Source organism: Corvus brachyrhynchos, unplaced genomic scaffold (assembly GCF_000691975.1).
Source record: "Corvus brachyrhynchos isolate BGI_N302 unplaced genomic scaffold, ASM69197v1 scaffold279, whole genome shotgun sequence".
NCBI lineage: Eukaryota > Metazoa > Chordata > Aves > Passeriformes > Corvidae > Corvus > Corvus brachyrhynchos.
The window spans coordinates 6523045-6534697 of NW_008246060.1; the positions used below are offsets into that span (position 1 = coordinate 6523045).

At 42.5% G+C, this 11653-nt stretch overlaps 1 protein-coding gene across 4 annotated transcripts in view; it reads right to left on the minus strand.

The window, feature by feature from the left end:
* Positions 1 to 11653, minus strand: part of CDHR1 (cadherin related family member 1) — a 44275-nt gene that overhangs the window by 11989 nt on the left and 20633 nt on the right. For all 4 annotated transcript variants that reach the window (XM_017746439.1, XM_017746437.1, XM_017746438.1 and 1 more), the window contains 4 exons: positions 11307 to 11407; positions 9374 to 9577; positions 6203 to 6355; positions 1915 to 2079 (listed from right to left, as the gene is read on the minus strand). In XM_017746439.1, the coding sequence (XP_017601928.1) occupies positions 1915 to 2079; positions 6203 to 6355; positions 9374 to 9577; positions 11307 to 11407 (623 nt within the window). The remainder of the gene's footprint in view (positions 1 to 1914; positions 2080 to 6202; positions 6356 to 9373; positions 9578 to 11306; positions 11408 to 11653) is intronic.

Below are 11653 nucleotides of genomic sequence, written 5' to 3' on the forward strand. Positions count from 1 at the left end.
ACACTTCCAGCCCCAGGCACGCTGTCCCTGCCCGGAGGCTCTGGCAGGGAGAGTGACGCTAGATGGCCCCATCCATCCACAGTTACCTCATGCTCCTTTGATAGAGATGGAGATAATCTCAATGACATGAAAACACTGCCAGCTCTCAAACCTTCCTAATTATCAGTTAAACATTAATGAATATTCCCTAGACAAAATTATTTACTTTATATAGAGTATTTTTAAGCTTCTGCTTGTTTAATTGATTCAATTTAAAGTAATAAATAACAAATGTTTCAATCTATACGTTGTATTTCAGCTTTGTTTATATTTTAATCACTCTTGTGCCTGTGTGACTTTTAATAATGCAAATACTACACCAGATGATATCTTTGTTTCATACTCTTGTTGGCTTCCTTTCTTAGCTACGGATTAGGAAAGCTATTGATTTGGTAGCAGTTATTTCCATAAGCTCCTGCTTCTCTGATAGCTCTGAGGAGTGTTGTACTGTTACATCTGGCTATCAAAATTCATGGTGGCACTGGTTGATTCATTCATCTTCCTGTTTAAATATTTGAGAACTGGAACAATGTTTTTGATTACTGCATGATTAACATAACACACCTGCAGCCCTACTGATAGGTGTTGTTTTGTTCTTTGGCATGAGCTTGTCAGATTCTCTCACCCCATGATTTTGACCACAGCCTACTTTAGTACTGTCTAACTTTATTTAAAACATTTGCATACCTGGGACTTCCTCCAGAATTGCCATTCTGAGTACTTGAAACATCTTAGTTTCTCACATATAGTTGTGAATCTGGGTCAAGTACTGAGTTGACAGCACATGACTAAATTTTACATGGGCTCCTCAGCTACATGGTCCTGTGCACTTTGGCTCAGAAGTCTTGTTGCTTCTGCAAACATTTTTTGAATCTCTTTTTTTTTATGCTGTTCACCTCCTAGAATTTTTAAATTTCTATTACCTCAAATATACTAATGTTTAAGAGCCTCTAATAGCTTTCCTAGTAGTTTCATGTAATAACCTTTCCTCTATTTTTAATGCTTCACTTCTTTGATTCTTCCATCGCTAAAATTTGCCTTCAGCACTTTATTATTCTGATTATTTAATTTTCTTTCTTACTTGTTGCCAGCTTGTGCTGGAGATCTCTGGCAACCTGCCTCCATCATCCTTACCTGTGGGGCCTCTGCAAGGTGACTTGCATCACCCACTGAGCCCCAGGTAGCCAGGAGCTTTCTTGGCTTTGTGACATGAGGGCTGTTTCCAGTCCCAGCAGCTGCATTAGAGGGAGACAGCTGGAAATGCCCTTCCAGCACTCAGGGCCCATCTAATACCTTGAGTGTCTTTCTATGAAAATGCGAGATACTGGAAAATCTATAGGGATACTTGTCCCACTGTGAGAAGATATATACATAGGGATTTCTTTTTCCCAGCCCTAAGCATTTTAATTTTATATCCTGGCCTTCACTGACTCTTTAATTATGCCTTTAGCAGCCAGGTTCCTCCCAAGAGGAGGAGACTAAGCAGCCGTCTTGTTTTCTTTTCACTCCTACTTAGGCAAGCAAATCCAGTAAATCCAATTCCACTTAGCTATAACTGAATCTTCCCGCTGGACACTGATTTGGCTGGGGCTTTCTTAATACTCAAAGGCCATGTGATTTGTCTTAAAAGCAGATGGCCCTTGTTGTTCTAAATAATATTTAAATTATATTTTTAACAAGTCTAAAACTTTTTTTTTTTCCCCCAAGTGATTTTTTTTTGCTGTTGATTCTGGAAAGGAATTGGAGTTTGGTCCAGAAGTCAAATGGCAGAGGAAGATTTGCTACTTGCCCCCGTCCACTATTTTTAAGGTACTTGAACTGTTTCCACAGACACCCAGCAAAAAGAACATTTCTTAAGAGGTGAATGAAACTTACTGTAACAGCAACTACATTTGAGCCCCCTGGGGAGTTCTCTGGGATCCTGGCAATGTAGTAATCTGAGGAGAACTTCGGGACATTGTCATTGGTATCCAGCAAGTGAATCACTACGTCAGCTGTTGAGCTGAATTTCTCTGGTGTGTTCACCTCTATTGCAAGAAGCTAAGAACAGAAAAACAGGAGATCACTACAAAGCAGCTATTAGTTTTCTTAAAGGAGCTTCCTCCACCACCCATGGCACATTGGTGCATTTTAGCCTGGTTGGACCAGGCAGCTCAGAACCAGAGAGATGAAGAGCCAGGTCAGCATGCGGCCTTGGCTTGTTTGTGCGTGCTTGTTGTGATGGGCAGTCAAGCTGTGGGAAGAGGCCTTCAGACCTGTGTATTCATATTAGACTTCATGTGACAGATGTGACTAGTCATAATTAACCAACACACATCCAAAAGCCATAATAGAAGCCTACAAACAATCATCCCTGGGCAGCTCCTAGAACTTTGGGAAACATAAGCACTGAATTATTTGGAATAACCACACAAATTTAATCGTGATCTTTTGTAGAGGAGGTTCTTTATCAGGAAAGAAGCCAGGAGCAATAATGTGCACCAAACAGGGTAAAAAGATGAGAGAACCAGTTGTTTTTAAGCAGCATTACCCCACCCCAAATGCTGGATGGTCAGGCATCAGGAATGTACAGCAGAATCCCATTTCCCAAAGATTGTGAGGACTCCTACCACTGACTTTGTGGGACTTCTATCCTCATTGCCTCATGCTGATTAGGACTTTATCAGATACTCATGGGGGCTTCTGAATTGCCTCACTGTCTCTGATGAGAACAGAGCTCTCTGACACCACACATTCTTGGAACTGCTCATCTGAAAGGACAGGCAATCCCATAGAGCAAACTGAGTATGGTATCTACTTGCTCCTTACTGAGCAAAATCCATTGGATTTGGGGAGCATCAGTAGGATGCCTCAGCTGGTAGAGCAGCAAGCTCAGGTGGTGTGTGGCTGAGCAAGAGAGACCAATTTCAGCGATGGGTGCTGAGAGACAGTGGCACCTTCACAGTGTCTGTCCTGGGTGTCTGTTCCACGGGTGGCTGCATCACACAGGATCAGCACTAAGACATCATTCTTGGGCTCTGTAGGGGCTGAGCCCAAATGGCTAACAGTGGTATAATGTTTGGTTTTCATGCTTGGGCGGAAACCTAGTTAACACAAAGCAGGAGGGCTCTAGGAAGACAGCACACCACTAACAGACTAGCGAGCAGGACGTGAACTGAGATATAAGAGGCTCAGCTGAAAAATCAGGCTGTGGGTTTTAATTCGCAGGAGACGTGTTCCAGGAGCTCCCCCAAAGAGGGGGAGTGCCTAAGTGAACTTCGGAAGGAGAAGCAGGGCTGCCACAGCACGCCCTGCTGCCCTGGTGCCGCGGCTGTGGGAGCTCCTCGTTCCGTGCCGCAGGTCCCGCGGGGCAGCCGGGTGATGCTCATCAGCAGTGGCACTGCCCTCTGGCTGGGGGACACAGGCTGTGCTCGAGCCTCTGCTCTGCCAGATTTGGACACATTTGTAGCACCTCGAGGTGAAAGGGGAGGGTGGGGAGCTGTTCAAATAGACAGGGAAAAGGCTATCTCAGTGCTGTCTCCTGGAGCTGCTCCGGCTGTGTGAACATTTATAATGGTTGCAAATAAAGAGAAGAAATGAACCTCGAAGGATTGCTTGCAATTACTGCAGGACACGTCTGCTCTAAAAGGGGAACCTGGTCACCACATAGCTGTGCTAACTTTTGTGTTTGGGAGTCTGAGGTGGTGTTACAGCAAAAGAAATTTTTGAAGGGACAGCCATACAGAGATCAGCAAAAACCTCCTCATGAGAAATCTCAGCTCCTAAGGCAGTACAGAGGTAAAAATCTTAGTGCTCATTGTACACATGGAGCTATAATTAAATTATAACATTTGCAGTTAAATTGCCTTTGCTGCTGCAATCAGCCCATCTTAGTATATCTTATGAAAGCTTAGTATTTTTACTTTGTTTTCTACACTCATTTTTTATTCCCTCTCCTTTTAGCAGCCATAGTCCTGCTATGTCAACAACATCTACTGACAACGTCTTCCTTCAGGGAGGAAATTTCGTCAGCTTACTTGCCTGCAGTGTCTTATGCAGACCTGTATTTTTGTTTTATGCAGAGAGAAAAAAAATATCATAAAACTATTACTTCACAGGATTACATATCAACAACTAATACTTAAGTGCCAGAAGAGCAAACTGACATGTAATCTTAAAAGTGGTAGGTAAATTTTTAAAGTAGAGTTAGATTTTGACAACTGAAGATAGTTCCAGCCTCACCTGGTCCCAGTCTGTGAGCGTCTGCAGCATGTCCAGGCTCCTGTCAGGGCACGATGTGCTCTGAGCCGAAGGAGATGGAGGCAGGAGGTTTGCCCCCAAAGCATGGCAGCCCATAACAAGGTGGGACAGTAATATCTGGCCAATCTCTCAATTGGCCACTGGAGATGTGTGAATTACCACAGCTGCCATACTTTGGGAAACCCATTTGAGCTCGTGGACAGCTGAAAATGAAGGAAGTCCTGACTACCAACTACATTTAAGAGCCAGCACTAAATGGAAGATAGGTTTCTCTAGTAGCCTTTGCTTCAGAAAGTTTTTCAGTGCATCAGCCAGTCAAATTAGCTTTAATTGCTCTTTGGCATTTTTCTCTTTAAACACAAACTAGAGGAGAGGGATCATTGCTTACAGAAAAAACCCCAAAAACCTGAAAATAACCTCTCAAAACTGCTGTGAGATACACATTAAATAGAAATATATTTCGTCCAAAATTCTAACCAGAATGACTATACTGACAACTAAAACTGGATAGGAAGTAATTTGAACTTTGCAGGGAAATGCAGCCAGCAATGGGGTCTTTATAAAGTATTTGCTGCCATATATTGCTACCATATCATGCAGCTGCACCTTCTCCATTTGGAATCCAGACAAAGGCTGCACTTTTAAAGCAAAGTCTTACGGTCTCCAGTAGAAATAATTTTGGAAAGTCTTTCTTCAGTAGAAATAATTTCAAAAAGAAAAAAAAAAGGCGAATAACTCCTTAAGCTATAAAAATATATACCCTTTTTCCTGGTAATTAATTCTTTTGGTATTCATGGCAATCACATTAACTACTTTGATTTCTATTGGTATTCATGAGAAGCCCATGTGTAACTCCTTTACTGGTCTTTTGGTAGTTTAACCTGAATAAATGTGCGCTTATTAGAATTAGTTTCAGTAGCACTTTACGGCCCTTTCAGAATCTTCCACTTTAATACAGTAATGATGCCTCATATTTTTGTAGCATCTATAACCTATAAAGCTCAAAATGTGTTAGGAACATTACAAGAAGAGACCTGAAACATACTGAAGTGAAACTTGCTAAAGACACAAAGCAAACCATATGGCAAGGGGGAGAACAAAACTCTGGAATTGTGGCTTTTGGACTGTGCAAAAATTGCCACTCTCTGTACATTACAAAACTAGCATATGTTAATACTTAGCTTGACAGTTTTGGCAAATTTTTTTAAAATGATTACAGAGATTGTCTATGCAATTCTTTGCAGAACTGAAACATCTACACTCATGTTCAGAGGCAGCTGACAGAAAACCAGACTACTTAATTATCTTGTTGATGAGCCAAAGAATCCATCAGGGAAGGTGATAATGCAAAATTCCAGCTTTTGGATGAAACTGGTTCTTGCATGGCTGGCTTAGAGCATGGGTGAGCCTCAGGTCAGCCTGCAAATGGCCATATAGATAGATAGACTCTGACAAAGGCAGTGAGCAATTTTGGGGAATTATCTTCCAGTCAGCTGGGGTCTTCAGGCTGCCAACATTCAAAAGCATGATCATGAATGAAATTACTTAGCACTAAGCAGGTAAAGTTCTAGCTGCAGAGAAATTAGGATTTAGTCCTGTGAATTTATCATTGTGAGTGCAGAAATAACCCTCAGGGTTCAGTCTAGGATGATTCAGAGCCACCAACATGTACAGTTTCCAGAGGGAGATAAAAATCAACATTTTGCACTGACTGGACTAAATCAGTCCACTGATGCATCCATTAAACCTTTTTTGAAGGTGGTGAATCAGAGGCAGAAATGAGTTTTCCTTACATGGAATATCATGTCACTGATACTGCATCAGGCAGCTCCAGGTGGATTAAGAAGCTAAATCAGATCAGCTACAAAAGCCATCGTACACATAGTGTATACACTGAAAAAGAGAACCTGGAAAGCAGAAGTACCTTGAAGGTTAACACCTTGGAGCTTTCGTAGTCAATAGCAGCAGAATTTTCCACTATTATTGTAACCTGAGCCTCATTCAGGACAGTTTGAGGAACCACTCGGAAGATGCCACCAGGTCCAACAAGACGGAGGTTGAATTTAGCATTGGCTCCCTGTGAATAAAAGCAGATATGGCACTGATTGTTTTCAGTGAATGGTTTTCATGAATTGTTTTCAGCCATCTTACAGCCTAGATTGCTCTGTTTTTTCAAACTATATAAAATGAGAATGAGTCTTACTGAGAGCCCTCTGCTCTCCATCCCCTGGACAGGAGACTGCTAAGAAGCTTAGCTGTATAATCCCTCCAGCCCTAGTCACAAGACAGACACAGCTTTTCTTGAAATAGATTGACAAGCTTGGTTATTCTTTCAGTCATAATGGAAAAACCCTGCAGCAGGCCTGGCTAAGAGAGGAATCTTGTGGCAAGCAGCCTTGGGCTTCGTGCCACACACTGGGAACTAGACAGAGATGACACCACGTGCATATTGGCAGCGAAGTCCTGCCTCTTCCTGCTTCCTACCAAAGAAAGACAACTTAACTGCTCGAGTAAGGACAACGCAACACTCACAAACCCCGTCTCACAGAATGGTTTGCTTGGAAGGGACCTTTAAGATCACCACATTTCAATCCCCCTGCCACAGGCAGGGACACCTTCCGCTAGACCAGGTTGCTCAGAGCCCCATCCAGCCTGGCCTCGAACACTTCCAGTGTCCAGCTTGTGTTCTAAGAACTCAAATGCTGTGTAAGTTGTTCTTCGTGCATTCTGCATGATGAAGATGCAGAATCGCAAAGATATGCAATTTCCAAACAGAGGTGGTACTCCACATTTTGCACTGACTGGATTAAGCCAGCCCAGAGATGCAAACACTAAATCTTTTGGAAGTTGATGCACTTGTGGAAAGAGAGGAGCTCCACTCGTGGAGAATAAAATCTGACACACACTTGACAGCTCCAGGTGAAGTGAGAAGGCAAATCCCAATTACACAGATAAACCTTCTAGCCAGAGAGTACATGGGAAGCAGCAGTATCTAAAAGGTTACCACCACTTGTGTGCAGGTTGGGAAGAGTGAGCCAGAGCCAACTGGCCAAGGCTAATTATTTTAAACCAAACTAGAGCATGTGAGAGAAAAGATGAAAGGGGGATTCTCATATTTCTGCCTTACAGGGAAGATGTGAAAATGAGCTGAGCCTACCTCACCAAACTCTCTGGGTTCACTAATTTCTCAGTGTCATGTTTACACTGTGACAAAAAGCCAGATTCACTGCCTGCCTGGTGCCACGTTCTCCCTGTAGCATGAATCTTGAGATGATGAATTTCTAATAATAACTTTCAAACAGGACAACTTTACTTTCAGCTGTATCCCTGGAGAGCTTGTTATGAGCAGTTCTTGAGCAGCCCTAGCTCATGTCAAGAGAAAAAGTTTACAGCAGTAGTCCCTTAAGGAAAACAGAATGACCTTGGATCCAAACTCAGTGGTCTGTGTTGTCTGGTCACATGAACCCACCCCCCAGCCACAGAGATGATAACAGGCTCTCTTTTGCTGGATAGTAAAGCCAAACATACAAAGCCAGAGCTGCTGGACTGTGGAAAATAGTGCTGATGGGAAGAGTGGACAATCTGACAATATAAAGTCCTCTGCACATGGGACTGTACATGACTAGAAGGGTGGCATGGGATAGAGAGAGAACTGCCTCCCTCCAACAGCTGAGTGATTGCTGCCAGTGATGCCCATTGAACCTGTCTCCAAGCAGACAGCCATGGGACACAGGAATGGCTGGAGGAACAGCAGCACTGAGCCCTAAGCCCTGTCAAAAAGGTCTGGGGAAGAAGTTTCTGTATAATTTTCTTGCAAGTAAGCATGGCATTTCCGTCGAACTGTAGGCCTAAACCAGACCTTCACCACAGCTTCCTCCTCCTCACTTGTATCATCTACTCCCCCAGAAGAAAGAGTCTCTAGTAGCTGTGACAGAGACATGTTTAATTTTCTTCTCTACATAGTCATCTTGCGTGGAAGGGAAAACATTGCATTCTTTGCCTTAAAAGAAAAGCAACCCATCCCCCCTAGAGTGATGCCTTACACTGTACTAGGAAGCTTCTTGAGAAATCTATACAGTGTATTTATCAGTGTTTTCTGCTTATTTTATAGCCTAACTTGCAGCCTGAATATTTTGTCAGCCTAGATATATATTTTGTCTCTAAAGGGAAGAGATGGGTTTTGTTTCTCCCCTTCTGCAGCACCATCCCCTGTGACAATAGCAGGATAGATGTAGCACTGCTTTGAAAGCAGTCATTTATCTGCTTGCTGCAGAGCAGCAGGAGGGAGGGGGAAGAAGCCAGTGGGTTTGATAAAGTACAATACCATGAAACCAGCACAATACTGAGCACAGTTACTGAAGAGAGCTCTTTCCAATAGTAATACAATTCTCAGATGCATTAAGTTTTTTTCTTGTCACTACCTAACCTGAGGCTAACTCAGATGGATGTCATTCATACAGTATTTAGCTTAGGGGTCCCTATAGCAACCATTGCCATAGTACCTACAGGCATCACAGGTCAGTTAGACAGCAGGCTGAGATGGATGGAGTCTTCTTTCCTTTTCCTTTATCTGGTTAGACTTAGTTTGGCTCTGGCATAATTTTTAAGGCTTCCTAAAAATATCACTCCAGTGGGAATGACTTATCAAAGCATGCACTGCAGACCCTGACTGTAACATAAGGGCCAGAAGAAGATACAGACAGCAATTGCACCTGAAATTACTACAGGGCTTGGAATCTCCAAGAAAATCTTCAAAGGGAGTATGTTCTTGGACAATACACTGGTAACAACTGAACACAACCATTAGTTAGGGAATTTCATAAGGACTGTTCAACTTCAGTTGCCAAAAGAACTGGGCTGCAGGTTTAGGACCACCCTTTCCATTGACATAACAGTATATGACAGACTAGCTGTACTCCTGGGTCCAGGTTCTCTGTGGTATTGGACCCTGCAACTACTTTGTCTGCCCTAGGCTTTTAGGGAATGCAGGTGAAACAGGTGAGTTTCTAAAAGGACATTTCCCCATTGGACAGCTCTTTCTAGTCTTTGGGAAAATAGGACAGGAATACTGAAAGTCCTCATAGTTTCCGTTTACCTGATCTGAATCATTGACTGTAATCTTCAATCCTCTTAAGATTTCACCCTCCGGGGGATGCTCGTACATTGTCAGTTCAAACCTGTTCTGGGGACCATTTTCTCCATAGAATGTTGGTGGATGGTTGTTGAGGTCCACCACCCGTATGACCACCATGGCAAATACATGGTCGGAGGTGTCACCTTCCTGGCTGATTTCCGATGCCTGCAGCAGGCAGGAGGAAGAAAAGAATGATGAGGGTGTTTTCTCTTTCTTCGAATTTGTGTTCAGGTATTATTCCACACTTAAAAAGCACTCTAACCCACTAACTTGTAGGAAGATTCACAGACTTATATTTCCCTAAAACCTCAGTCCATTTCACACTGAAGTTTATGATGATTAGAAAATTATGGTAATAAACCAGTCCCAACAAAACCCCAGTTGATTCTCCTTCTAATTTTGTGATCCTAGTTACTCACTCTAGGTGAAAACAGTTCTCTAAAAACAAATAATCCAATAGAGGCAAGGTAATTGCTTGCCTAAAGTGTTGATAGAACAGAAAAGGAAGACAATGTTTAAATTTGCTGTGGTACCACAAGCAGTTCATTGTCTCATTGCTGCAAGGACTGCAGCCTTGAATACTGTGAGAAAAAATGTACTTGTGGCATTTAGGTAAATATTCGAAAAGGTACATTTTTTTTTTGAGATTTAGTCTCTGATTCACAGTTCTGCTGTGATGTTTAGATAAGCTTAATTTAAAGTGGATATAGTTTAGACAGACAGGCAAACCTAGCTGGTATTTTTCTGAACCGAAAGAACAGATCTGTCTGGATTTCAACAACTGCAACATGCAGCCTGATTCACTGGATTGAACCTAAGACATTTCCTCTGCCAGGACAGAAACTGGCTGGTAACAACAGCTATATCTAACATGCCTTTTTGCTCAAAGGGCTCAAAACCAAAGGCACTTTCTCTGAAGATGCTAGTCTGGCAACTGAGGTGCCTGTCACTACGTACGCTGGGTAATATAACACCCTTTTGGTGCCTCTAGCACATTTTTCAGCCTGCATGAGCTCTGGGTCACCACATACATAGTGAGGAGATCAGGAAAACTTGCAAGGCTTTAACCCATTCTGCATCTGGGGAGCGGTAGCAGACTGCAGTGAAGCAGAGCTGATAGAGGGAGAAATGGTGCCTGAGTTTAACTCAGCCCATGAGAGCTCCATGTTCTCCCAGGTACAGCACACTGCTTGAGCCCAGGAGGAGCAAGTGCCCTTGGGGATGCTACACACTGGTTCTGGCAGTGTGCAATTCCTCAAAGCTGCCTTTAGCTGGTATTGTCCTTACCACAACAATAATATGCATTTCCAATATGCTGAAGAAAACTGATACCGTCTTCACAATTTAATTCTACATTTTAAAAAACTTTTTCTTTATAAACTGCTTGAAATAATGCAGCCTGTCATATGAGTACTGGCTCATCGAGGTGTTAGCTCATCAAGGTGTAAGCATGTATTTGTACGTGGCTGATCAGTGCCTCAGGAGTGGATGCTGATATGCCACTGCATGATCTGTCCCAGTCCTATTACTAATCATAGATTGACTGTTACCTATCTCATAACATGGAGGTTTCAAGACATTCATTCCCAGCCTAGCAATAAAATCTGGAAACATAGAGAACAGGTATCTATTGATTCTCTAGTCTCAGAGATGAAATTAGGACAAGATGATCTCATTTGAAAGAAGTAATTTGAGATACTAAATATCCCAACAACAATACCCCAACATCCCAACAAAAGCAATTAGTTCTGATTTATACTATCTGATACTCTGCTCAAATATAGGAGGTAGTTTCTGAAACAGGTAAAATCAGCTATAAATTGAACAATTTTAGACAATCATGCCTATTCATGGCATTTTAGACCAATAATCTTAAAGTGGCCACAGTACCTACCTTAACTTTTAGTTCATACACTTCTTTCTTGAGCTGATTTGGGCTCTTTATCACAGAAATGGCTCCAGTTGTGTTGCTGATTTCAAAGGAACCTTCACTTCCTGCAATAAAACCAAGATGCTCTGGTTACATGCCACACTTTCTTTCTCTGAACAAGCATGAGCAAATCAACTATACGCTTCATTAAGCACGTCCTTGCCCATATGTGTATCCATATCTATCAGTAGATCTGAAGCCACTCTTCAAAAATGAAGCATTTCTGTGGCTGGTCACAGTGAGATGAAAACACAGATGAGGGCCAAAAAGGGTTTCCTCCCCTAGGAACATCTCAGTGGAGTTCTGCCCTT